At 57.5% G+C, this 27300-nt stretch overlaps 1 protein-coding gene across 3 annotated transcripts in view; it reads left to right on the plus strand.

Moving 5' to 3' along the window:
• GRIP2 (glutamate receptor interacting protein 2) overlaps positions 1-25922 on the plus strand; it is a gene marked incomplete at both ends in the record, with an annotated part of 79244 nt that extends 53322 nt beyond the window's left edge. For all 3 annotated transcript variants that reach the window (XM_081106239.1, XM_081106238.1, XM_081106240.1), the window contains 23 exons: positions 1527-1607; positions 1876-2011; positions 2879-3024; positions 3700-3786; positions 4328-4403; positions 5617-5762; positions 6642-6789; positions 6886-7055; positions 8263-8391; positions 8704-8853; positions 9097-9283; positions 9734-9879; positions 10470-10550; positions 12679-12745; positions 12850-12995; positions 13916-14060; positions 16317-16456; positions 17073-17252; positions 18493-18667; positions 20267-20372; positions 23789-23932; positions 24683-24829; positions 25764-25922. In XM_081106239.1, the coding sequence (XP_080962365.1) occupies positions 1527-1607; positions 1876-2011; positions 2879-3024; positions 3700-3786; positions 4328-4403; positions 5617-5762; positions 6642-6789; positions 6886-7055; positions 8263-8391; positions 8704-8853; positions 9097-9283; positions 9734-9879; positions 10470-10550; positions 12679-12745; positions 12850-12995; positions 13916-14060; positions 16317-16456; positions 17073-17252; positions 18493-18667; positions 20267-20372; positions 23789-23932; positions 24683-24829; positions 25764-25922 (3092 nt within the window). The remainder of the gene's footprint in view (positions 1-1526; positions 1608-1875; positions 2012-2878; positions 3025-3699; positions 3787-4327; positions 4404-5616; positions 5763-6641; positions 6790-6885; positions 7056-8262; positions 8392-8703; positions 8854-9096; positions 9284-9733; positions 9880-10469; positions 10551-12678; positions 12746-12849; positions 12996-13915; positions 14061-16316; positions 16457-17072; positions 17253-18492; positions 18668-20266; positions 20373-23788; positions 23933-24682; positions 24830-25763) is intronic.
• Positions 25923-27300: the final 1378 nt, after the last annotated feature.

Consider the following 27300-nt stretch of genomic DNA (forward strand, 5'->3'; position numbering starts at 1 on the left):
TTTCCTTAAGAGATCATCTCCCCCTCCACCATCCCCAGACTCATAACCCTGGAGCCAGCAAGCTTATCTTTGGTCTGCCCCGGATTGCCCAGTGGCAGAATCTCATTTGCACAGAATAAGACCGATTTCAATTCCAGAATTGCCCTCATGAAATACTACAGACGTTCGCTGTCGCACAGTTGATATAACCCAATCTTATTAATTTTATTAGCTCAGAAACATCTTGTTGAATCTAAATGAAGTGCGAGTTAGAGAACTGTAATGGGAGGCATTAGACTTAATGGGGTGTTCCCTAAATCGTTGCTGGCTGGTGTGAACAGAGGGCCTGGGGGGAGAGGGGTGAGCAGAGCTGCTGGGCGCCCAACTCCAGAGGCCCTAGAAATGATTCCGGGTTTAACCACTGTTTGATTTGCTGTTTGCCTCCTTCTGGCCAGCAAAGGGAGCTTAGCCCTGGCCTGCAGAGCAGAGTGAGGGCACTGGGGCTCTGTGAGACCCAGATTGAGCTGCAACCCTCACTCTAGAGCAGCGGTGGCCAACCGGTGGTCTGTGAGGTCTGAAAGGTTGGCGGCCGCTGCTCTAGAGCAGTGATTCTCAAGGTGTGTGTGTGTGGGGGGGGGGGGGGGTGGGAGGGGCAATATTGCTCCCATAGTGGAGATTGGCAATGTGTGAAGTCATTTTGGGTTGTCACGACCGGGGTGGGGTGCTACTGGCATCTAGTGGTTAGGTCTTGCTGTGGCCAGGAGGCTGGGGGAGGGGAGAAGAGTGATCTCCCCATAGCCGGTGAATGGCTGAGCCAGGATATGCACTCAGGCCAGGCTGAGCCCTGAGCCCATGATCTTAACACTGGGTCAAGCTGGTGCTGCAGGGGTGAAGGAGGCAGGAAGGTTATTCTTCAAGGGCAAGCGATCGGGCTGGGGGGGCACGTGCAAGCTCAGGTGAGACAGACTCACCTTGGGCTGCCTAGAATGTCTGAGAATATGGCTCGTGCTGTCAAAGTGCAGTCCTCATGAAGAGTCACTCATTGGGCCACTGCAGAATGAGTTTGCTCAGGGCCAGCACTGTCTCCCATGGGCTGTGACACCTACCTGCCTGCGAGGGAGCTCCCTGTCCCCGTAGGTGTGCAAGCACAGCCTCAGGTGGTGCCGTCAGCAGACCCTGGTTCTAAGCCACATTGCGTAACTCCCCAGCTGTGTGACGGTGGGCATGAGTTGTCCCTCTCTGGGCCTCAGCTTCCTTACGGTACAATGGCATAATATTACCCATAATAATAATAATACCAGCCCCACGGGCTGTGCAGATGGCTAACCACAGAACAGTGTGAATGTTCAAAAGAATGTTATTCAGCCCCAAGAGCAGAGATAGAGCCGCCCTTGGGAGGAGAAGCCACCAGGATCCCCCAGCAGAGACACCGGTGGAGCCGGTGGCAGGAAGGAACCCCTCTTTCAGGCCACACCCATGAAAGGCTGGCCTGGATGGAAATGAAAATGGAGCTCTGGGCATTTTTTCTCTCTCTCTCTTGCCTGCAGACGATGGGCCTTACTCCAAAGGAGGCAAGGATGCAGGAGGCGCCGACGTGGCCCTGGCTTGCCGCAGACAGAGCATTCCAGGTACCGAACCCCTCTCTTCCCCTTCCTCTTTCTCTGTCCTGGAGGCAAGGAGAGCTCTGGGTGGGGGTCAGACAGCATTGGCTTTGCTGCTAACTTGCTCTGTGACCTTAGACCAACCACATAACCTCTCTGATCTGTAAAAAGGAAATATCTCACCCAGCGTAATGCAGCCAAGTGCCCTGCTTGCCTAACGTGTTAGCCTCACTTGTTTTGGAGCTGAGGGCCCAGCTTGCCCCGTGCTGCCCCCTCATCTTCCATGTGTCAGCAGAGGAGTTCCGAGGGGTCACCGTGGTGGAGCTGATCAAGAAAGAAGGCAGCACGCTGGGCCTGACCATCTCAGGTGGCACCGACAAGGATGGGAAGCCCAGGGTCTCCAACCTGAGGCCCGGGGGGCTGGCGGCCAGGTGAGAGAGGGCTTGGTGGGGGCAGCAGGAGGGGGCTAGGGGCCAGTGGGAAATGAACTAGGGCTTTGGGTAAAGCCGTCAGGCAGTTGTTTCCAGAAGCTCTCAAGAGCTCAGTGTCTGCGGGAGGAAGCCCTGCAGTGGGGGCTACACCTCTAGGCCCCAGCCTCCTCTCTTTGCCTTTACAGCAGGTGCTCACCCGGCCACTGTGCCTCCTCCAGCCAGGCCCTCCAGGCTTTGCCTGTACAGTTCCCTCTGCCTGGAAGTCTCATTCCCCATGACAGCCTCCAGGCAGGCTCCTGTTCATCCCTCCACATTGCCTCTGGGAAGCCCCTAGCCCCAGGCTGGGACAGCGGCGCTGCTCACACAGCCCCGTGTGCCACTTCTACACACATTGCCCTGGATTTCCCCATTGTTTTGGCTCCCTTGGACCATGAGTTCCGTGGAACCTGGGAGTTAGCCTCTCCATCGCTGCCTCTCTGGATGGAGCCGGCACTGATAAGTGTTCAGTTGAACAGAACAGATGAGCGGTGAAAAGCAGGAAAGAGTGCTAGGACTAGCAACGGAGGTGATCTGGCCCCTCTGCAGGCTCGCCTGGAGCTGGTGAGAGCTGGGAGGGTGACCCCCAGGAGGAGGGAAGGCAGGCAGACCGGCCTCGGGGGAAATGCCAGGCCTGGGCGTCAGACAGGTCTAGGTTAGCATCCACGCTGTCCTACTCACTCACTGTGTGACCGCGGACATTGTCTGACCTCTGAGCCTACATTCCCCCTCTGTACAACGAGGATCCGGGTGACATGAGGATCCCGTGGGAGGGTGGGTGTGGATGCTGCACCTGGCACCATGCCTGTGCTCTGGCCTCCTTGCTCCCAGGAGTGACCTGCTGAACGTGGGCGACTACATTCGGTCAGTGAACGGGATCCACCTGACCAGGCTCCGCCACGATGAGATCATCACCCTGCTCAAGAACGTGGGCGAGCGCGTGGTGCTGGAGGTGGAGTATGAGCTGCCCCCGCCCGGTGGGTGCCCTTGGACAGGGAACTTTCTCCGCTGCCGTGGTTGTGGGTGGACACCGCTGCCTCCCTGCCAGGGCCTGGGTGGTGGGGATCGTGCCAGATGGGGTAGGTGGGACCTGGAGACTGACCACAGACATCCATCCCTCGCCCAGAGGCTTTGCCTGCACCACAGGATGCTGTCCCCGGGGGTGGCAGGGTCCTGTTTATAACTCACGGTCATATTACATATTTATTTGCAGATTTTTTTTCCCTTAAGGGGGCAAGTTTGGGGAACATTGGCTGAATACAGTGTCCCCTGCCCTACCGCTCTCCCCAACCTATCACCCTGCATAGAGTACAGTGGCCTAACTCTGAATTTTCAAAGTTGGCCTGGAAATGGGTAACTGTTTGAATTCAACCCTGGCCTGAGCCCACCAGCCATGGATTCAAGCCTGAGTTCCGCCATCGTCTCTGTGTGAGGGTGGGCAGGCCCTTTCCTCTCTCCAGGTGATGGACAAAGTGGGTACTAGGAAAAGGGTCCCTCTAGGCCTCACTTGTCCTACCCGTTAAATGGGGAGGAATTTGCCCTTCCTATAGTCTCCGTGACTGGTCACCCAACTCTCCTGGAACGAGCTTTGGGGACATCTGCCAGCTCAGCGATGTGACTGAGACTCAAGGGAGTCCTCCGTTTTTCTCTAGCCCCGGAGAACAACCCAGGGATCATGTCAAAGACAGTGGACGTCTCGCTCTACAAGGAGGCCAATAGCTTTGGCTTTGTCCTGAGAGGTCAGTGTAAGAGTCACCCTTGGGCCGGGGGGCGGGAAAGTGGCTAATTCTGATTCTGTGTATGTTGTTTTGCTTTAATGAATCCGTGCATAAATCGGATATGTCATCTATATCTTGCTTCTGACTTTAAAGAACCCAGGACTATTAAGCCAAGTGTTAAATGGAAAAAGCTGCCAAGCAATGAAATGTAGGTGGTTGAGGGGTGTGTGAGGGAAAAGCTGTTTCAGAAAATGGTGGTGCCACTGAGATTGAGAGCAAAGTTTGGAGCCGCCAAGCCATCAGGGCCGAAAGGGAAACAGGATGAGATCCGAGGAAGGGAAGCAAGCCAGTTAGCAGGGAGAGGACTTTGGCCATTTCCTCTACTGGCTGGCGGGCGGTGGGATTTACAGCTGGTATCTCAGAAGAGGGTCTGTGAGTAGCAAGGATAAGGTCCTCAAACAGATGTAATGGGGAGAGCCCGCTGAGGGCCTGGGTCAGGGTCTCTGGGCATCAGGAAAGACGTGGGTAGGTGATTTTCTGCCTCTTGCTGAACTCTGTCCAGGAGGGGCCCATGAAGACAGCCACAGGTGTCGCCCACTTGTCCTGACCTATGTGCGACCTGGGGGCCCTGCCGACAGGTGAGCCTGAGCCAGAGGAAACCTTACAGCCTCGCACTGTGCTGGCCAACCCCAGCTCCTTGTGAAGAAGGCAGAGCTGGGGCCTTTGTGCCCATTCTCCAGATGAGCACATTGAGGTCCAGAGAGAGTACACCCTTTGCCCATAGTCGCGCAGGGAGTCTTTGGTGGAGCCAGGACCAAACCTCAAATGAGAGAGACCCCAAGCTCTTTCTTCCCCAACATCCTGTGGTTTCAGGGGGCCGTGGGAAAACGAGCCTTAGTGTCGCATTGCTCTTCCCTTCCCTGGCCTTGGTTTTCCTCTCTGTGGAATGGGTCCAATATTCTAGCCCCCAAGATTTGGGGCATGGTGATTGGCGTCACTGTGGCCCTCTGTAACTCAGCCCCCGCCCTCACCCTCCCAGTCCTGGCTGCACTGCCCACCCCGGCCCTGCCCAGACACGCAGGAGGAGAGAATGTGGAGGAGGAATGTGCCCAGTTCCCAGCGCCTGGTGTCCCAGTGGGAGATTCCTGGCCATTTTAAGAGAAGCCTGGAAGGGCCTTGTCAGAAATCTAAATCTGTCCTGGAACAAGGCCCTGCAACAAGCTATTCATAGAACCTCCCAGAATAGCTTTGGCCACCTGTTGGGGCAGGCATTCCAGGGCGGGGACTTGACCCAAGCCGAGGTGAACCCCAGCTCGGGCCCCCGGTGAATTGGTTCCCAGGCCCATTTGCCACCAGGACAGAATCACTGCTGAGGAGCCAGGTGGGACCGTGGGAGGGAATCTCTGTGATGGGCAGCATGGAGCATCCAGCTCACCCCACTGCTGACGCCAGGTGGCCCTGGCGGGGCTGCTGTCCTCTCTGGACCCTGGCGCGCTCGTCTATCCCTGGGGCAGGAGGGCGTGGTGATCCCAAGGGCCATCCCCCTCAGGCATTCTAGGGCTGAGCCAGGGCTGAATGTCTTAAGCACCAGGTGGGGTGGATGCCAGAGCAGACCCGGTTCCTGTCTCCCCCGCCACCCGCCCCCCCCCCCACGTACTCACCTGCACAGGCCTAGCCGCTCATCCTGTCACTCCTCATGCATGCCTTCGCTCACCTGTCCCGTCCCTTTCTCCTTCACCCACTCCCTGCGCCTCCTCTGTCCTCTGTGCCCACCTTTCCCAATGCCCTCTCGGCAGGGCTGTGCCCAGTGCTCGCGCCGGGCCAGGCGGCTGACCGGGCCCCTCCCCGCAGGGAGGGCTCTCTGAAGGTGGGCGACAGGCTGCTCAGCGTGGACGGGATCCCCCTGCACGGGGCCAGCCTCGCCGCGGCCCTGGCCACTCTGCGGCAGTGCAGCCACGAGGCCCTCTTCCAGGTGGAGTATGACGTGGCCATTCCAGGTGAGCCGGGGCCTGCGGGCTAGGGCTGGGCAGGAAGAGGCCCGGGGGGGTGGGCATGTAGTGGGCACAGACCCTCATCATTGCAAAGGCTGGATGACCTGGGCCAGTCACTCAGCTTCTCTGAGCCTATCTGGGCAATAAACACTATGAACCTGGCATTGTTTGATGCGACGGGCATTCTGCTGAGGACAATACAGAGGTCGCTGTTCTCATGAAGCTGACGTTCTGGTGGGGAGAGATGGGCAGTAACCAGAATGAGTCCAATAGAGAGAGTGTCAGACATCAGTAAGTGCTGCAAAAAAAGTTAGGGAGAGAGATGGCAAAGGCTGGGAGGGACTTTCTAATTTGCAGCCACCCAGTGGGAGAAAGGCCAGGGTGGCTGGACCAGGCTGGTGGCTGAGGAGCAACACCGTAGGGGGCAGGTTCAGGAAATGTGATGAGGTCGAGCCGGCCCGATTTGCTGGCGTTTGGACATGGTGGTGGGACCAAGAGCAGAGGAGCTAGGTTTTGTTTTTGGGCCGCTGGGTGGGTCAACAGGGGGCCGTTTTCTGAGACGGGGAAGGGTTGCAGTAGACACTGCAACTCCGTGCCGGCATGCAGCAGGCTGTCAATAAATGTGAGCAAGGTAGCATTGTCCAGCAAAGCCCTGCGGCCAGAGCCCCTCAGACCCGGATCCCTGCCCCTCCTCCGCTGCTCAGCGACTGTGTGCACTTGGGCAAAAACAGCCTTCCCCTCCGCACGTCTGAGTCTTCTAGTCTGTAAAATGGGTGCAGTGATCCCAAGCTGGCAATGAGGATTCAATCGAGACAGCAGAGTGAGGGTAGGGACGAACGTGCTCAGTATTTGCACTTCAAACTCTTCTTCCACTCCATGTGCCAGATACGGTGGCCAATGCTTCGGGGCCCCTGATAGTGGAGATCACCAAGACGCCGGGGTCCGCCCTGGGAATCTCGCTCACCGCCGGCTCCCACCGGAACAAGCCAGTCATCACCATCGACCGCATCAAGCCGGCCAGCGTGGTGGACAGGTGAGGCACATGCTGGGCACTGCCATGGTGAAGAGGGTAGCAGGGGAAGAGGCCACCCAGATCAGCTTCCCGCCCCCCCCCCCCCCCTCTGGCCAGGAGTGGAGCGCTGCATGCTGGAGACCACATCCTGTCCATCGACGGCACCAGCACGGAGCACTGCTCGTTGCTCGAGGCCACCAAGCTGCTGGCCAGTGTGTCAGAGAAAGTGCAACTGGAGATCCTGCCTGCGCCCCAAAGTCGGCGGCCCCTGAAGCCCTCAGAGGCAGGTGGGTCCCCTTGGAGGATCTCAGGGCATCATACGGATTCATTCTGACCCTCCCCATTACCCTAGGCCAGTGATGGCGCACCTTTTGAGCTCGGCGTGTCAGCATTTTGAAAAACCCTAACTCAGCTCTGGTGCCGTGTCACATATAGACATTTTTTGATATTTGCAACCATAGTAAAACAAAGATTTATATTTTTGATACTTATTTTATATATTTAAATGCCATTTAACAAAGAAAAATCAACCAAAAAAAGAGTTCGCGTGTCACCTCTGACACGCGTGTCATAGGTTCGCCATCACTGGCCTAGGATGGGCCACTGCCTTAGTCCCATTGTACAGAGAGTGACCATGAGGCACAGTGGGGTTACGTGACTTGTCCAAGTGACCTGGCAGCTGGCTCCAGAGTCGCCAAGCCCCCGGTGAGGGTGGGGGCGCTGTGCAGGAAGGCAGAATCAATGGGCTGAGAGAGGTGGGTCCTCACCCTCCTTCCATGGACTAGACCCCTCAAAGCCCCGCGGCAGAAGGAAGAGCCGGGGTAGGCCCTGGGGCAGTCGGGGAGGAAGTGGTACATGGCAGCCAGTTTGGGTGATCAGGTGGGGCAGGTGGGGGGAGCGGGATCTCTGAGGGCCTCAGGGAAGCAGATGCTTAGATGGACTTGGAGGCAAAGAATTCACGGGGCGGGGAAGGCCTGGGAAAGGTGGAAAGGGGAGGATGCAGGTCTGAGCAAGACTCCACCAGCCCAGGAGCCCTGGCACACAGGCTGCCCTGAGAGCCCAGCAGTGGGCAGGCATGGCCAGGCCCTGGGACCCTGAGGCTGCCCAGGCTCCAGAGCCAGTCGCCCGTTCAAGTCTCCCTCCACCACCTCCCACTGCGGGCCTCGGCTGGGCCTGCTTTTCCTCCCCTGTCCCGGCTGCCCCATGGCTGCGCCCTGAGCACAGTGCCCAGCACATCATGAGCGTCTGGGACGTGTGAGCAGAACCCTGACTGCTTCCCTTGGCTCAGGGGGAGCTCAGGATCTGTGGTCCTGCTTTCCTCACTTCATCTGCAGATGGGAGCGTAACCTTGGGAGGGTGGGGGGTGGGGTGGGGGCAGGCGTGGTGAGTTCAGACTCCATCAACCCCTGCCTCTCTCTCTCTCTCTCTCTCTCTCTTTCTCTCTCTCTCTCTCTCTCTCTCTCTCTCTCTCTCGTCTTCCTCCAATGGCCACAGTGAAGGTGCAGAGAAGTGAGCAACCACATCGCTGGGCCCCCTGTGTGCCCTCCTGCCACAGCCCCCGGCCCGGCCACTACAGGACGACGCCCACCTGGTCCACACCCGCCGGCCAAGACCAGAGCCGATGTAACGTGCCCACCTGCTGTGACTTGTGCATGTTTCGTGGGGGAGGAAACCTAGGCTCAGAGAAATTGGGGGCCTGCCCAGCGTCACCTGGCACATTAGTGATGAGATGGATCCCTGTCCTGGCAGCTGGGTTTCACTGGGTCTGTGAAAACCCTGCCGTTGTTGAGGCCCAGAGGTCACCCAGCGCGTGGTCAGGGGGGTGGGCAAAGGCATCCCTGTGTCTCCCTGTGGTTGGGTGGCTCCTGGCACCCCCTGTGCAGTAAGTGGGAGGGCCCTGCCGGGGCTCACGGGGCTGTGCTCTCATCTCCCCAGCCTTATCCTCGACTCCATTTTCCTCGCCGGTCATGAACCACACCTTGCCCTGCGCCAACCCCAGCACCCTTCCCCGTGGATCCCAGCCCATGAGCCCCCGGACCACAATGGGGCGGAGGAGGCAGCGAAGAAGGGAGCACAAGAGTTCATGTAAGCCATGGTCTCTTCCCTCCCTTGCCACAGCCCTGCCAAGTGGGAATCACGACTCCCATGGTTCAGATGGGGAAACTGAGGCTCAGGATGGGCCATGACTTGGCTGGCACCAGAGCGAGTCAGGACTCCCACTGCCTTGTCCCTCTGACTCCAGGTGCTTGGGCCCGGGGCTGGGTTGGCTCCCACAGGAAGGCCGGGCTGGGTCGGCCCCACTGAGTGCCGTGCCCACCTGCCCCACAGTGTCTCTGGCCTCCAGCACCGTGGGGCCAGGCGGGCAGATCGTGCACACAGAGACCACGGAGGTTGTGCTCTGCGGCGACCCCCTCAGCGGCTTCGGCCTCCAGCTCCAGGGCGGCATCTTCGCCACCGAGACCCTGTCCTCCCCTCCCCTGGTGCGCTTCATCGAGCCCGACAGCCCGGCCGAGAGGTGAGCCTACTGCCCCCTCCCCACCGGGCCTGCCGCTCTTCGGCGGGCGCTCACGGACAGCCAGGGAAACTGAGTCACCCGCCACGCCTGGCTTCACCAGTTATCTCACTTACCCACCACCTCGACTTCGTCACCAGCCCCTGTGATAGATGAGGAAACCGAGGCGCAGAGAAGCCGATTCCCTTGCCCAGGGTCACAGGACTCGCGCCCCTGCCGGTCTGAGGTCAGAGTCCTCTCTCTGTACATCTTGTAAGGCACGGCATCACCCCCATCGGACAGACAGAGACACTGGGGCCCAGCAAAGACCCTTAGAGCCACCGGGTAAACTGCCTGAGGCTCTCGCGCTGGAGCGGGCAGGGCTGAGACGCACACCTGCACGGCGGGCCAGCTCCCCACGGAGCTGTGCCCGTGACGGAGCCTCTTTTCTCTGCGGGGCTGCCCGGGGTTCAGGTGTGGGCTGCTGCAGGTGGGGGACCGCGTGCTGTCCATCAACGGCATCGCCACTGAGGACGGGACAATGGAGGAGGCCAACCAGCTGCTGCGGGATGCCGCGCTGGCCCACAAGGTCGTGCTGGAGATCGAGTTCGACGTGGCGGGTGAGAGCGTGCCCCTCGCCGCCTCCTCACGCTTTGGAGCCCTCTGCTCCCTCCTCTGGGCCCTGCTCTTGCCTGGGGCACAGCTGCGCCTGAGCACCAACCGTGGGGAGGAAGGCGCTGGCCGGAGGAAGGCATTCCACGCTCCCCAGTGTCAGGGTGGATTTTGCCCCCGAACTCAGGTCAGAATTCTGGTCCTGGGATTTGGACAACGTGTGACCTTGGACGGAACACAGTTTCCCCAACTGTAAAATAGCGAATAGAATCCTTTCACTACGGGGGATGCTGCTTGTGTTCGATGAGATAAATCACGTGAACACGCCCAGCTCAGGCTCAGGAAATCGTCACTGGAGCCCCGTTGGGTTGGGCTTGGCTATGGGGAACCCCCAGCTGGCAGTCGCGAGGTCTGGGTTCCAGTCCCGGGTGCCACTCTGACCGGGTGGCTTGGTTGTCTTGAACCAATCTGTCAGCTCACGTGCCTCGGTCTTTGCATCTCTCGGGTGTAAGAAGCAGGACGGGGCTGGTCCCTCCCAGCTGGGCAGGTGTCGATGTGGGGCTGAGTCTCACGTGGGGCCACGTCTGTTTGTACCCAGAGTCTGTCATCCCGAGTAGCGGCACCTTCCACGTGAAGCTGCCCAAGAGGCGAGGTGTGGAGCTGGGCATCACCATCAGCTGTGAGTCCCCTCCCGCCCTACCGTCCCCTCCCGCCCTACCGTCCCCTCCTTACCATCCTGCCTGCCCCTGGGAGCCGCGGGAGCCCGCCTGCTGGGAGAAAGAATCCACCTCCTGGCCCAGGGAAGGGCTCTGTGGGAGGACCCGCTGCTTGGGCTCCCTGCGCCCTGCACTGCCCCGCTCTCTCCATAAGCAAGACGGGAGCTTCTCAAAGCCTTGGTCTCCGCTCTGCTCAATGGGAGTCTGCAGGCCCTTTGGGTGTCCGATGGGGTGAACTCCCCAGGGCCCATGAAGCCCTCTGTGACCTGGTCCCTGTGACCTCTGACATTGGCCACTCCAGCCACTGCTGGCCTCCAGGCTGCCCCCTGGACAGGCTGTATTCCTCTCGGCCTTGGGCCTTCACCCTGGCTGCTCCCTCTGCCTTCTTCCCCACCCCCTGCAGGCCTTTGCTCACCTGTCACTTTGGCAAGGCCCTCCCCACCACCTGATTTAAAATGGCACTGCCCTCTGCATGGTCCCTGTCCTTTATTTTTCTCCACAACACGCGTTATCATATGACACGCTCCCTTTAAATTGTGTTGATTATCTGTGGCCCCCACTCGATTGGCAGCTCCAGGCGGCCGGGGATCTCTGTCTGTTTTGTTCACTGCTATTTTCCTTCCTGGCACATAGTAGCCACTCAGTAAGTTTTCATCAAATGAATGAATGAACAATTATAGGATGAATTGATGAGTCGAGAAAATGAGGCTGACTGGGGCCTGGGAGTCAGGAGGCTGGCTCAGCCCGGCTCTATCCTGGGGACCCGAAGGGGAAAAAGTTAGGTTGAGGGGAGTGGAGACCCCAGCCACCTGGCCACAGCATCACTACCTCCACCGCCCTGCTGAGGTGGCCTCCTGGCAGGTGTCCACTCTGGTGAGGGCAGCACACACATTGGTGGACCGACCACAGGTCAGACAAGGGACGCTGGGACACCATTTCCCTAGGACTGCCTTCTGAGAACAGGTGGCCAGTACCGCGTTCCTGTGTGGAACAATCCTCCGCCCCACCCCAGGGCTTGAGGGAGAGGCAGCTGTCCCGAAGGGCTCTGCAGTCGATGGAGGTGGGAGTGTAAGCCATCCAGGAGCGGAAGCTGCCTCCAGCCCAGGCACCTCCGGCAGGGCCACAGGTGCAATGGCACAGGCTGTACTTGACACAGGGATGCCCATTCAAGGTGGACTTACACTTTCCTTACGTTTTCTCGGGAGTGATTGGAAGGGGCACTTTTGTCTCATCTGCAAAGATGCCATACGGGCTAGGAGGCAATCCGACCACCTGCTCACTAACGGCAAAACCCATTAGCCCAAATGGATTCTTTTCTCAAGAAAACTAGCCATTCCTGCCACACGCATTGCCTTAGGCCCTGTTCCCCAGGAAACAGCTGCTCAGACAGGGAGCTACATGCAGGGGGTGTACTGAGGAGGCCTCTTAAGACCAACACCTGTTGCCATGAGGGACCAGGACTGGGCACAGGGAGAAGTGGAGCTGCCGTGCAGCAGCAAAGAGGCTCAGCCAATCCCATTGGAGAGCTCGCTCTCAGCTGGGAGGCCTTGCAAGTTGCCCTGCGCTGAGGCTGGAGCTGGGCCTGTGCATCATCTCCTGGACCAGCCATTGGATGTAGGCTGCACCAGGAGCGGCATGGCCTTGGGTGAGGCGACTCCCTTGGCCAAGGGGGTTCCCAGAATGGGACTCTGCGGTGAGCCGTCAGTAGCCAACACTCCCTGCAGGCCACTGTGGAAGAATCATGCAGTTCTGGGTACCGGCCTGAGCCAGGTGCTGGGAACACAGACACCAGCTACCCGCGAGGAGCTCACAGTTTGCTGGGGGATGGGCAAGAGGAAAAAATGGCTGATGTGGATGGAGCACCCACTATGTGCCAGGAGCCTGCAGTATCTAGTTTAATCTCAGGATGCCCTATGAGGTGTGTGGCATCACCTCCACTTGGCAGAAGTGAAACTGAGGCACAGAGAGGTGAGCTGATCTGCTCACAGCCACCTAACCAGGCAGCAGTGAGAGCAGGGCTTGTGGCCCACGTCCATGCCCCAATCCTGGGTCCCCCCGCCCCAGGCTGAGTCGTGGCCTCTCTTCCTCCAGCGGCCAGCAGGAAGCGAGGGGAGCCCCTGACCATCTCTGACATCAAGAAAGGCAGTGTGGCACACAGGTAGGGGTGCCCCTGGGCCTGGGGTGGGGTGAGTAGGCCATGGGGGTGGGTAGGGCACTGGCATATGCCAGGCTCCATCCTGCCACACACCCCTGCTCACGCAGGACTGGCACCCTCGAGCCAGGGGACAAGCTGCTGGCCATCGACAATATCCGCCTGGACACCTGTGCCATGGAGGACGCCGTGCAGATCCTGCGGCAGTGTGAGGACCTGGTGAAGCTGAAGATCCGGAAGGACGAGGACAACTCGGGTACGGCCCCACCCTGCCCTGCCACCTCTCGTGGTCCCCCAGACCAGCGGTTCCTAGCTTGCAATTCGGGGCTCCCTCTGGCCTGGGAGGGATGTGGTGTTGCCACCTGAGAGCTGGCCGGTGGAGACCCCTTGACTGGACAGATGCAGGGAGGGGCGGCACCACAGACTCCTCACTGTCCCTGGGGCCCTCCAGGGCCCTTGTGAGTCCGTGGGGGTTTGAGTCACCAGCTGGATCCCCCATGCCGTACACAAAGCCTGGCAGGGTGGCCCGCGGGGAGCAGCTGTGAGAGATGAGCGGGTGGGGTGTGAATGAAAGGCGGGTCCCCGCACCACTGTGTGGGTGGATGTGCGAGTGAATAAGCAAACCCTGCAAACTCAGACACAGCTGAGGCCAGACGGGGACATAAGCGAGTGAACTGACAGGAGGTAAGAGCAATGGTACAGGTTGGGAGGCAAAAGGGAAGGTGAGGGTTGGGCCACTGAAGGGCAAATCCCTGATCCAGAGGGGCCGTCACCACCTGCTGCCTGGGCAAGAGGGTCTCTTGGCTGATTTTTTTTTTTTTTAAGGAAAGTTGGAGATCTGGTTTCTTCTCATCGTGATTAGCATTATCACGATCATTATTTCTATTTTGTGTGGCGTGTGAAATCTGCATTTTAAAATGTTTGTTCCACACTCCTGCTCTTTCTTTTTCTAAATGGTGTTTGGGTGGAAGAAAGCATTTTGGAGGCAGAAGATGGGCTCAGGGCCCCCAGGCTGCGCCAGCTGCCGTCACAGCACGAATGGATGTGTCAATGGATGGATGAGTGAATGGACGAGTATGAGGGAGTCAGTGCACCAAGGTTTTGGGGAGCTGCGGGTACCAAGCTCCTGGACCCTGCCCTGCTGGATCCTGCCCCTGATGGGTGTCACCCTTGCAGATGAGCAGGAGACCACGGGTGCCATCAGCTACACGGTGGAGCTGAAACGCTACGGGGGCCCCCTGGGCATCACCATCTCAGGCACGGAGGAGCCTTTTGACCCCATTGTCATCTCCGGCCTCACCAAGCGTGGTCTGGCTGAGAGGTGAGCCGCGGCTCTGTAGGGACATACTCGGCGGGCCAGGGGCAGAACTGGGCTGTGGGATTAGCCAGACTGGATTCTGACCTTTATTCCAGCATCTATGCTCTGGGGGACATGGGGCCGGTCCCTTCCCTCTCTGAGCCTCATTTCCACAGTCGGGCCAGCGCCCTGCAGACCTCCCAGCTCCGGGTCAGTGCTGGATAGTGTGCTGATCCCTCTGCTGCCTCCCTGGCGGGGCAGTCAGCACTGTGAGCCTTTTTGGAGCACGTGTGTGCCTTCATATACAGGGGCCGAGCCCAGTACCCTGGGTCCCAGCACCCGGATCGCGGCACAGCCTGGGACCTTTCCTGGCCCATTGGAGGCCTGCCCCTGCTATCCTCTCCCCTGGAGAGTGTCCCTAAAACTGTGGCAGCTGAAAGAGGGGATGTCCCAGGTTCTTTGGTTGGTTGGGGGAGCAGATAGATCTGGGACCCAGAGGTGGAAGGAGCCCCACAGGATTCACAGGTCGGCCACGCCAGCGTGGGTGGGAGGGTGCATTCTCCTTTCAGCTGGGCAGCGAGCTCCCAGCACTGAGAAGAGCTGGTTGTGAAGGGGGAGCCTGACCAGGCTGGAGGGGCACGGGGGGTCCCTGGAGGACACGGTGCAGGAGGGGCCACACAAGGAGAGGGTGCCGCAGAAGGATTGGAGACTCCGCAGGACAGCTCCCTGTGGCGTCCCCGCTCCTCGAGCGCCCCCTGCTGGCCATCCGGTAGACTGCAGAGGCCAGTGTGGACCGTTCTGACATCAAATGTCTTCACTCCCGCGTTTGCTGGGTACCTACAGTGTGGCAGCCCGTTCTGGGTGCCTGGGGACTGGGGACAGGGACGCAACACACAATTCCCTCTGCCTTCATTGGGCTGATCTAGCTTGCCATCCAACTGCCATATAATGCAAACCACCAATTCATTTATCAGCTTTCTAGTAGCCACATTAGGAAAGCAAAAAGGAACAAAATGAACCTTAAAATATCCCAACATGTAATCAACACAAAAATTATTAACAAAATATTTTACATTCTTTTGTTCATACCACATCTTCAGAGTCTGGTGTGTATTTTACACCTTCAGCACATCTCATTTCAGGCCAGCACATTTCAGGGGCCTGGTAGCCACCCGTGGCTGGTAGCACAGCTCGGACCTCCCTCCCCGAATCTGCCGTTCCCTGACTCACTCACTCCCCAGGCCCCAGGGGAGCTTGCTGGGCAAAGCTGAAGATAAGGGCACTCCGGGATGGACCCGCTGTGAGCTCCCACCTGGGGGGGAGGGAACATCTAAGTTTGGGGTTTAAGACCCCCGCCCCAATCCTCTACCTCTTTTTCCCCCACCTGGGTCCAGTGCATCCTCAGCAGATGCTGAACTTCTCTCCCACCCTCAGTCCTGGCTGCTCCGCAGAATCGCCTTCCCCTGCCCGAGTCCCATAGGTGTAATTGTTCGGGGGTGGGGCCCAGCATCTGCATTTTAAAACAGCTCCTCAGGTTATTCTCATAGTATCCGGGCAGAAAACCACTGGGCCCTGGGATTATGCTCATTCTCTAGGCGGGGAAACTGAGGCCCAGGGAGAGGGAACAGCTACCCATGTATTTCTGCTGGATGGAAACATTAACCCATCCGATTCATCCATCCTTCAATATTAATTTGATAAAATATGCATTATCACCCCTATTTTATAGAGGAGGGAACTGAGGGAAGTTACGATCATGTAGCTAGAATTTGACAGCTAGTTTGTGGGGTTCAAACCATGCTCAAAACGCATGCTTGGCATTGGTTCTAGAACCTAACTTTAGAGTTAGGCAGGATAATCCCTTCCCAGACTCTAGACCAGCGGTTCTCAACTTTGGCTGCACATTAGAATCACCTGGGAATCTTTTTAAAATCCTGATTTCTGGGCCTCATCCTCTGGAAATTCTGTTTCTTTGTTATGGGGTGAGGCCACAACATTAGTCACAAAGAAACAGAATTTCCGGAGGATGAGGCCCAGAAATCAGGATTTTAGAAAGATTCCCAGGTGATTCTAATGTGCAGCCAAGGTTGAGAACCGCTGTTCTAGACTTTATACTTCGGTTAATGCAACTCACAGTCACACTTGCAGACTTTTTGCAGCTGGGTTTACCTGAGGGTCAGCCAGGCGTGTGCCTTGGGCTCCCAGTTTTCCTAGGGCATCTCCTCACTCTGAAACCCTGAGTGCCTAGCTCTTACCCTCTGCCCTGTGCCTCCTCCCCAGGACTGGCGCTATCCACGTTGGGGACCGTATCTTGGCCATCAACAGCGTTAGCCTCAAGGGCCGGCCCCTGAGTGAGGCCATCCACCTCCTGCAGGTGGCTGGTGAGACCGTCACACTGAAGATCAAGAAGCAGCTAGACCGTGAGCCTCCCCCCACTCCCTGGGACCATTCAGCCCATTTCAGAAGGGAGGGCTCTGTGCCTCTGGGCCAGGCTTTGTGCCCCCTCTCACAGAATCCATGCGGAGCCCTATGGCGGTGGGAGGATCCCTGAGGAGACAAGACCCAGAGAGGGGAGAGGTGGGCCCAAGGTCACAGGGCTGGTGTGGGGCAGAGTCTGGGTCTGAACCCTGTTCTTCATCACCTTCTGCCTCTTAAGACTGCTGGCTGCACCTTGTGGCCATACCTTGTGCATGCCTCAGCTCCCCCTGGACTTGTCCCGTGTGTCTCGGCAGGACTACAGTGGAAGGAGCCTGAGCTTTGGGGTCTTCCTTCTAATCTGGGCTCCACTGTTGCTCCCCATGTGACCTTGGGCATGTTGGTCAGCTTCCCTGAGCCTCGGTGTTTCCATCTGTGAAATGGGTTTGTCTATCAGTGGGCACCTCCCACTTGTCAGACTGCCCAGCAGCAGGCTAAGGGGGCTCAGTGCCTGTGGATTCCCACACCAGACTCCAGTGGGGAAACTGAGGCTTTCTGAGCATCTCTATCTCCCAGGTCAGAGGCCAGTGGCAGTGACTCCCACCCCCCTTTTCCTCCTAGGCCCGCTCGCACCTCACAAGTCAGGCAGCTTCAGCGAGCCCAGTGATGCGGACGAGGACCCGCCAGAGGCACTCAAAGGAGGACAGCTGACGGCCCGGTTCTCGCCCGCTGTGCCGAGCGTGGACAGCGCCTTGGAGTCCTGGGACAGCTCGGCCACAGAGAGTGGCTTTGGGGGCCCAGGTAACACCTCGGAGCCCCTGGACAAGCAGCATGCTCTCTCTGGGTCTCCCCAGCTGCCAGGCCTTTGCAGGGCTCACCCCTGGGCCGAGGTCTCCTTATTCCTCTCCTCGCTCCGTCCTCTAGGCCAGGGATGGCGAACCTATGACACGCGTGTCTGAGGTGACACGCGAACTCATTCTTTCGGTTGATTTTTCTTTGTTAAATGGCATTTAAATATATAAAATACCAAAAAATATAAACCTTTGTTTTACTATGGTTGCAAATATCAAAAAATTTCTCTATGTGACACGGCACCAGAGTTAAGTTAGGGTTTTTCAAAATGCCGACACGCCGAGCTCAGATGGTTCGCCATCACTGCTCTAGGGACACCTTCCCGGAAGGCAGATCTGATTGGGCCCCATTAGCCATTCTCAGGCCCCTCGCTCCTCAGCTCGCGGACACAGGCCTTCACACATCCTCTGCGTAGCTTCCACAGCACCCTCCTCTGAGGTCCGAGACCACGCTCGCCTTACCCCTGCTGTCTCTCTCATCCCTGCCTGATGCCAGCACAGCAGGTGCTCTATCAGTGTGCACTGCACCCATCGAAGATGGAAAGGCAGGAAGCCCCTCCCACCCCATCCTACATCATCCAGCCTGGGGTGGAAACCTCTGGGGTGCCCTCCTAGGACCAGATGCCCCCGTCCATCTATGTTGAGACCCACGGGAGGGACAGGGAGCATTTGAGTCCGGTGGTTGGCCTTCTGGTTTCTGTGACCCAGAGCCACAGGGACTCCCTAAAGCCCAGCTCAGGGGACTAGTGTGATGCCTCTGGGTGCCCCGGTGGCTCCCAGCCCTGGCCCTCACTCTCTGGGTCCCGGCTTTCCCATCTCGAGCACTTGGTCAGCATCTGCCAGCTCCACCCCAGGCAGGCCCTTCAGAGCGCTCACAGGCAGGGAGAGAAGGATGGTCAAAACACTGAACCTCCTCTCAGCACGGCATCAGCCAGCCCAGCCCCGCGGAGCTGGGGCAGGGTCCTGGAGCCCCAGGCATTAACTCCTCCGCCAGAGGACTGGGAAAGTCACGGGTTTCTCAGATAGGGACCTGGGTGGCAGGAGCCCTGAGGGCACGGAGGGTAGTCCTGCTGGCCCAGAGAGGGCACAGACGTATTCAGGGTCGCCCAGCACTGCTAGAGATGGATTGGGAAGGAGGGCACGCGAAGGGCACAGAGAGGATGCAGGCACCCCCTGTCTCCACCTGCCAGGTTCCTACACTCCACAGACGACAGCCCGGGCTGTGAACCCCCAGGAGTGGCAGCCCAGCCGGCTGAGAAGCAGCCCCCCACCCACTGAGCCCCGGAGGACGAGCTACACCCCAGCCCCTGCTGACAAGAGCTTCCCCGAGGAGGAGGAAGAGGAGGATTGGGAGCCACCGACTAGGTCTGTGGTGGGAATGCCGTGAGGATGGAGACAGTCCTGGTCTCTTGGGCAGGATGGTGAGGGTCCCGGTCCCTGTGCGGCTGGCCGTGGTGCGGGCAGTGGAAGAGTCTGGTCCGCCCCCGAGGAGGGGCTCCTCCTGGGAGAGGAGAAAACATGGAGCAGACTCTCTCAGCCAGGCCGAGGTGGTGGGGGAGCTCGCTGGGTGGAGGGCACAGCAGAGGCACCGGTGGGGAGGAGGGCAGCAGCCGGGTTTGCCCTTCCCGAGTCTGGGGGTCTCCAGCAGCAGACTCAGAACTCAAACCCGGGTCCTCCTCAGTCAGCCCAGATGGCTCGAGGGCCCTTTGGGTCATGGGCACCAGTCCTGGCGTGTGGATATGGTGGTTTTCGTGATGTTGGCTTCAGAGACCTCAGCCTCTCCCTCCAAGGAGGAGGCGCCCACAGAGAGCTGGCCTTGTGGAGGAATGCTGGCCACCCCTGCCCATGTCCATGCTGTTGGTTAGGCAGCTCCTTCTGCCCAAAACACCTTTCCCTCTCCTCTCCTGGCCAACACCTACTCATCCTTCAAAACCCAGCTCAAATTTCCCCACCTCTGGAATGCTTGACTTTCTCAGGCCGATGACAGTCTTCCCTCTGCTGGTACAGCTGCTCGCGTGAGCCCCTGAGTGGCGCTAGCCACCCGTGTCTACCGGGTTAATTACCTGGCTCTTCTACCTCCCTTCTGCGTGGCACCCCTAGCTCTGCGCCTAGCACCCAGTAGGTGCTCATACACACTTTGTGACTGAATCCTCAGCTCCCTGAGAACAGGGGCCCTTCCTTGTTCACCTCCATGGGCCAATTGTTCGTACAAAGGACTTAAATGGAGAATGTCCTCAGCCTTGGTCTTCTCATCTTAAAATGGGAAGGGAAGGAGGCAGCTATTTTGCTTTATTGCCCCTGAGGCTCCCTGGAGGAAAGCCTGTGTGCCTTTGGGAGAGAGGAAGCGCTTTGAAACCATAGCATACGCTATAAAGAGCCAGGACTTGGTGCATGGCCGATGGCTTTGTGAACTCTGAAATGTGTGACTTATTACCTTTCTAATGAGACTCGATTTTAGAGCTGATAATGGGCTCATACAGCCTGTGATGGAAGTTATGGGATGGTCTCAGCCCCTCCCCCAGCACAAATACTCCATCCTCTCCATCCATCTGTGTTCTTGCTGGCTCCAGCTCTGTCCCTGTCACTGTCCTATGGTGCCATGTGTCTGGGTGGGGCCAGAAGCCGTCCTCTGGGGCTACACCATGGATCTCCTCTTTGTCTGTCTGTCTGTCCTTCCGTCTGTCTCTCTTCCCAGGCATCCTGTGTCACTGCTCTCCACCCCGTCTCATCTGCCCCCGTTCTAAGACCGGCAGTCTTGGCCGCCCCTAGCTGCGTCTTCCCCTCATTCCGTGTCACCTACCACTGCCCCGGGGCCCCAGCACTGCCACCGAGGATGCCCGCCTGCCCACCCTCTGGCCCCTCGAGCCCAACGCCGATGGCCATTTAGAAGACTCCTCAGGCCCAGCCTGCCTGCCTGCCCACCCGCCTACCAGGAGTTGACACTCTCTGGTTCCTACGTTACAGCCCAGCCCCCGGCCCTGCCCACAAGGAGGGCTTCTGGCGCGTGTTTGGGGAAGCCCTCGAAGACCTGGAGTCGTGTGGTCAGTCAGAGCTGCTGAGGGAACTGGAGGTAGGCCACCTGCCCCGCGGGCCTGCGTGGGGCGCCTGCCTCTGGGCGCACTGGTGTGTGCACCTTTGGGAGGCAAGCATGTTGGTGGGATTGTGCTCACGTGTAACATGTATGTGTGCACTCACCCAGCACCCTCTGTGTAAAGGTATCTTCACACATGTGCAGACTGTGCATGGACATGTGTGCAAGTGTGACTGAGAGCATCGTGGTTGGCACAGCAGGGGGTGTGCACATGTGAGCATGTCTGGCACCATCGCGTGTGCACTGGGACCATGTGTGTATGCATACATGTGAGCATGCTCATGCATGCACAGTGCTGAGTGTCTTCTCACACCATGTGTGTCTGAGTGTGCACATTTGGATGCATAGGAACAGCTTGGTGTTTGTGTGCGCATGTGCCCTATGTGGACGTGGTTGTGGGCATGCCCTGTGGGAGCCTGTGGATGTCGACATCGTTTTCAGCACCGACAGTGAGGAGCCCGAGGAGCTGAGAGGCGAGTGCAGCCTTGTATGATGAGGCCAGCACCGCCTGCGAGGGAGCAGGCTGCCCAGGAGAAGCCAGGGAAGGCCCGACGGGGTCACTCCCGCAGCTCCTTCATACGCGGAGAGCAGCCCTCCACCTTCCTCTGGGCTGTGTTCTAGTTGCTTCCCTTACTCGTCTTCCAATTCACTAATGTTCTCCCTGGCTGTTAATCTACTGCAGGGGTCCTCAAACTTTTTAAACAGGGGGCCAGTTCACTGTTCCTCAGACCATTGGAGGGCTGGACTATAGTTTAAAAAAAACTATGAACAAATTCCTATGCACACTGCAGATATCTGATTTTGAAGTAAAAAAACAAAACGGGAACAAATACAATATTTGTATTTGCATGTGGCCCGCGGGCCGTAGTTTGAGGACCCCTGATCTACTGTTTAGCCCACTTCGTAAATATTGTATTTCCACTTCCACATCTTTTATTTATTTACTCTCTCATTATTTTTCAACTCTTCCCAGTCTTTTTTCTTAATGTCTCATTTTCTTGTTTTTTTTTCTGCGTACTTTAAGCAGACTTATTTTAAAGTTTGTTTAGATGTCTCTCCCCCGCCCCCCTAGTTCGCTGGGTGCAAATTCATTCATCCGCGGTCTCGTGAGCAGGTGGACTCTTTCGTTGTCGGGCTTGCTCTCAGCAGCGGTTACTCCTGGAGGCTCCCGCACGTGCTCTGTGTTGTGAAGCACCTCTGAGGCCTGCGGTGGCTTTTGAGCTTCATCAGTTCCACACCAGGTTTTCATTCGTTGCTCAGCATGGTGTCTCTATCGCACTGTTTATGGAAGGCGGATTCTGGCTCATGCTTCGTCAGTGGTCACCTGAGCTGCTGGCTTCCCTTTCTCACACATGGCTTCCCAGCCCACAGTCCTGGTGGTTCCTTGCCGAACCCCTGAGCTGGCAGGCAGGCATCTCTAGTCCCCATTCAGGGGTGGCACTCCCCCAGCGCTCCGCTCCTCCCTGAATGGGCGCCCCAGCTCCTCGCTGCACATCTGGTTCCATAGGCCAAGTGGTTCCACTTCTGCTCATGTCTGTCTCTATTTAATTTATTTTTTTTTGCTTTGAAAGTGTTTATTTTGAAAATTTTATTTTTAATTTACCGTAAGATTTGGAGGGAGATGCGAGCTCTCTGTATCAGCTCGGTCTGCATTTTAATTGCAAGTCCTAGAATTCTACAGTTCTAGGGGTCCAAGCGCTTGTGGTGTATACCCTGCTTTCATTGTTTAATGATCCTATTACCCCAAGATTCTGAGTCTCTGGTCTTTCTGTTCGGACCCTGGCTCTCCAGGCAGGTGAGGGCCAGTTGTAAGAATTGAGAAAGGTGTCTCTATGCCTCTTCATTCAACATCCTCTCGTGTTCTCCTCTCTTCCTCCCCACCCCACCCCAATCCTTTGGCCCTAATTGGTCCTTAGGGGACCTCGAAAAGACCCAAACTCCCAGCCGCAATGTCAGAGAGAACCTTGTATTATTAGTGGAAACTCAGAGCCTAGCGGGCGTGGCTCAGTGGTTGAGCATCGACCTAGGAACCGGTTCATAGGTCAATTCCTGGTCAGGGCACATGCCTGGGTTGCAGGCTCGATCCCCAGTAGGGGGTGTGCAGGAGGTAGCCAATCAATGATTCTCTCTCATTGATGTTTCTCTCTCCTTTCTGCTCTGAAATCAATAAAAATTATATTAATAGTGAAAACTCAGAGACTGTGACGGGCAGGAGAGAAGTTTCTAGGCTGGGCAGATAGATTCCCTTGTGCCTAGGAAATGATAATATCGCGGGTGAGAAGTGCATCCTCCCCTCCCACCGACCCCAGAAGCGCCCCCCTACTCCCAGCTCTGGATTTCCTGGTCTGAATGTGAATAGATTGCGCTCAGGGTCACAGACTCGCGGCGCTCACTTCGCGTGCAGCATTCCTGACTCCGCTTGCCCTTCCCAGAGCTCCCCTTCGCTTCACCTCTGACACGTGTCCTACATCTGCTCCTTTTGTCCTTCCCCACTGGCCCCATCCCTGTCCAGGCCACGGTCATCTTTTGCTTGGACAGCTGCATGGTTCCTCACAGGTCTCCCCCCTGGCTTCCACACCCACCGCGATAGCCCGGTCTCCCCAGCAGCTGGCAGGTGCTACTAAGTCCACAAATCTGATCCTGCCCCCCACCCCCTGCACAGACCCTTCAGAGTGTCCCCATTGCCTTTGGGGTGAAGTTAATGTTTCTCACTGTAGTCCCAGGGGCGTGTGGGATCAAGCCCTCACCTGCAGCCTCATTCCGTGCCCCTCCTCCAGCCTTCTTCTAGATTCCCATTGCAGGGCCCTCGCACAGGCTGTTCCCTCTGCCTGCCAGGCCCGCTCCCTCCCCACCCGCTTTCTTGCTCATCTTTTAGATCTCAGCTCAGGACGCTTCCTGACCTCTCACACGGGACCAGATTCGTTGTCCTCACCTTCCATGTACCAGGCCTCTGTGACTGTTAACTGCCGTGTGTAACTTTATCTTATTGGTTTTTGCAATTAACAAGGTAACAGAGTGATTAAGACCCTCGACTTCGGAGCCAGACTCTGAGTTCAAATCTTAGTCTCTCTGAGCCTCAGTTTCCTCATCTGTAAAGTGGAGAAAAATAATGGCATCTGCTGGTCTTGTAATACCGTAGAGAATAAAATGAGTTCGATGTATAAAGTGCTTAGAACTGAGCCCAGCACAGAGTTAGAGCTAATTCAGTGCCAAGGATGGTTATTCTGATTGCTGGTGTGACTGACCTGGGAGGACAGCAGTGTGTCTATGCTCCTCACCTCTGTGACCTTGAAGGCTCACACATAGTAGGTGACCTTGAAGGCTGACACATAGTAGGTGTCCAAAGAGCTGACTGAGAACAGTGAGTGTCTGAGTGAAGGGTTGTGTCCTCACAGGCATCCATCATGACGGGCACCGTGCAGAGCGTGGCCCTCGAGGGCAGGCCTGGCCACCGGCCCTGGCGGAGGGGCCGGGAGGTACGCCCTTCCCCGGAGGAGATGCAGGAGCTGCTGCTGCCAACACCCTTGGAGATGCACAAGGTGGGTGCTGGGGGGGTGGGGTGGGGTGGGGGGGCACAGGAGGCCTGGGTGTGTGTCCTGGTGCCATGAGGGCTGGCCATGGGCTCCAGATGGGCCTGCTTCTCTTCAGCCTTCATTCCTCCTCTGTGAAATGGGGATTTTGTACTGGTTTCTCAAAACTCCCGTCACACACACACACCTGTGATGCACGCTGTGCTATTATTAATAGTTTCCTTTAAGTAGACTCACTTTTCTCAACTTAAGTTACTGTGTGTATAGACTTCTACATATTATGTGTATGTACTTATTACTACCTTAAGTAAAAAGCCAGCATTTTTGCCATCTGTAGGTTACTATATAGAAAGATAACACAGAGGAGAAAGAAAACCTCTCCCCTGATAGCCCTCAGAAACCTCTAGCCTGAAGCCAGCTCTTGGGTAAATTGGGGGATGAGCAAGTGTTAGGGGTAGTGAAGACACGTGGGCACCCACTGAGACCTTCTCCGGGGGGAGGCAAGAGGACTGGACGAACTGACAGGAACTCCCTTCCAAAGGGCCTCTGTTGTGATGGGGAGCGTCGATCTGGGGCCTGGGGCCTGCTGAGTGCAGACGGGGAGGGGAGCTCCATGGGCACCGCAAAAGGGCGTGCGGAGTGCCTCTGGGCGGGGACTGCATCCCAGAGACATTGAAAGCCAGACCAAGGATTCCGGCTACTGTGGGAAGTTGGGGCCGGAGCTCCACTCTAGGGACCTCCTCTTCCTCCTGCTCCCAGGTGACCCTGTACAAGGACCCCACGAGGAATGACTTTGGTTTCAGCGTCTCAGACGGCCTCCTGGAGAAGGGTGTCTATGTCCACACTGTGCGCCCCGAGGGGCCCGCCCAGCGTGGGGGCCTCCAGCCCTTCGACAGGGTCCTCCAGGTAAGGCTGCAGCAGGCACCTCTGGGGGAGTGGTCTTTCCTAGCCCTGGGCTGGGGAAAGAGTCCCCACTTCTACCCTGGCTGAGTGGCCTTGGGCAGGTCACCTCCCCTCGCTGAGCCCCAGCTCCTTCATTGTGAAAAGGGAATGACGACACCAGTCATATTAGTCAGGTTAGGCCCAGTTCTGTTGCAGTAACTCGCAGCCCCGTGTCACAGTGTTAACACACACGTCCACCGTGGACTGCATTAGCCTTGCTCCGCCTGGGCTGACGGAGACGCCCCCTTCTTGTCGTTGCCTCAGACACCACAGCAGAGGAAACCCGACTGGAAAATGGCATATGGGGTTTTTCTGCCTTTACCTATCACTCCCCTTCATGGCCTATTGGCCAGAATTAGTCATGTGACCTCACCAACTGCAAGGGAGACTGGGAAATGCAGACGAGCAGATGGAAAGTTATGGGCATCCTGGCCCAGCCACCTGGGCTGCCTTTCCCCGGCCCCAGCTACTTTTGTTCCCTTGGTGTGATTTCTGCCACATTTGTGCTGAATTTATCGAATGTATGCTTTCTCTAAATGGATGACTTTTTTTCAAGTTAAATTGATTTTAAAAGGAAACTTTTCGACTCAATTAGGAATGAAAACCTGACACTGTTTGCGTGAAGTAGAAGGCCAGTGTAAAATACAAATGAAATAGCAACAGGGCGTGGCCACACCGTTCTAGGCAGGGGGCCAAATGTGTGCTCTTTCACGACAAAAAGGCGTCAGAGGGGCGAAGGGTATACCGGCACCTCCCTGGGACTTTCCCTTTGATTAAACCCACCAGGAGGATTGAATGTTAAATGAAGAATGCTTTCCGCTGTGTGAGTGTTCTAGATTTTTCCTTCAGCACAGGCCAGGCTGATGCCAGTCTTTCCCCTGGGCTGTGCACCGTGCAGGTCAACCATGTTCGCACACGGGACTTCGACTGCTGCCTGGCGGTGCCGCTCCTGGCCGAGGCGGGCGACGTGCTGCAGCTGGTCATCAGCCGCAACCCGCTGGCACAGAGCAGCCGGACCCCGCGAGCACCCGGCCCCAGCAGCCCCCGGATGCTCTGACGTCGGCGTGGTCGACACCCAAGGGGCACTCCAGCTGATCCTGGCTCCCAGACCTGTAGCTGGGTTGGAAAAGTGGCCAGCCACATGTCCATCTGTCCATCTGGCAGGCTCTAAGCCACGGACAGGACCTTGTCACTGTTCTCTGGTTCTGTGGAACTGGGGTGCCAGGCAGTGAGGTCCCTGCCCCAATTGGAGTGGCATCTCCAGGTCTTTCTCCATGTTGGGTCTCCAAGATGCCCAGAGGTGCCCAGCCTAACAGGGACAGGCTGCTCAGCTGGGAGAAGAGGGGTCTGGAGGTGGTCTCAGGTCCCTACTGAGCATCCTCAGACAGGCGTCTGATGTGGGGAAGCCTAGCTCAGCGTAGGGAGCGCTTTCTCCCAGTGGAGCTATGGAGCTGGAATGAGCTGCCATGGAGGAGTGAGCTCCGTTAGAGCAGGTGAGCAAGCAGGGGCTGGGCACCCCGTGGGGTTGTTGCCTGAGGGGTGAGGCCTCCCAGTGATGCCTCCACATGTGCTCAGAGGGCTAGTTTCCTGACAGGAGCAATCGGGGTGAGGCTGGGGCCACTTCAGCGGAAGAAATGATCGCCAGGAAGGATGCTGCCCGGGTGGGAGCCACCTCCTCCTCCAGGATTCTGGTGTTCGGGGCTCGCTGGTTCTGAGAGTCTCTGAGTCCCAGTGTCCCCACTTAGAAGGTTCTGAGCTGGGACGTCTGGAACCCAGGAAGCATCAGCCCTTTGATATGAAAGTTGGTGATTGTTTCATTTTGGCGTCTCTGATCCAAAGCTTCTGATTTGAGGCCGGGGTACTGGGCGCCCTGGGCAGCTCAGTGGCTGGCTTTGGGCTCTCAGCCCCTCCTGCTTCTTTTGTAGGACATGTGGCCACTCACCCATCTGCACAGGCCCCTCGGAGCCCAGGCTCCTCCATGTGGAGGGAGTCATTTTGGGATAAAACTGGGGCTCCATTCCCCTGCCATTCAGTGAAGGTGGGAAGCCATGGAAATACGATACATAAGCTGGTGCAACTACTCCCCAGGGTCCAATTCAGGGGAGAAGGAGGAGGGCGAAGCACAGAGAGAGAGAGAGAGAGAGAGAGAGAGAGAGAGAGAGAGAGAGAGAGAGAGAGACTGGAGAGATGGCCATTCTCTCTCACACTCAATGGTGACAGTGTCCAAAGTCGTCATTCAAGGAAGTTCCTTCCCACTTGAAATCTGGAAGCACCAGCATCTCTTAAAATTGCTTTCCTCATTTCCACAGACCAGAAGCCCTTTTGGTTGTGAGAAGGGCCCAGGGCCTCCGCCTGGTGGTCTGGTGTGGCCCCTGGGATGGAGGTGGGCGGGCAGGGTGCAGCCAGGTCTGGGCTTTACTTTGTCCCCACCCAGC

The sequence above is a fragment of the Myotis nattereri genome (assembly GCF_964212035.1).
Source record: "Myotis nattereri genome assembly, chromosome: 14".
NCBI lineage: Eukaryota > Metazoa > Chordata > Mammalia > Chiroptera > Vespertilionidae > Myotis > Myotis nattereri.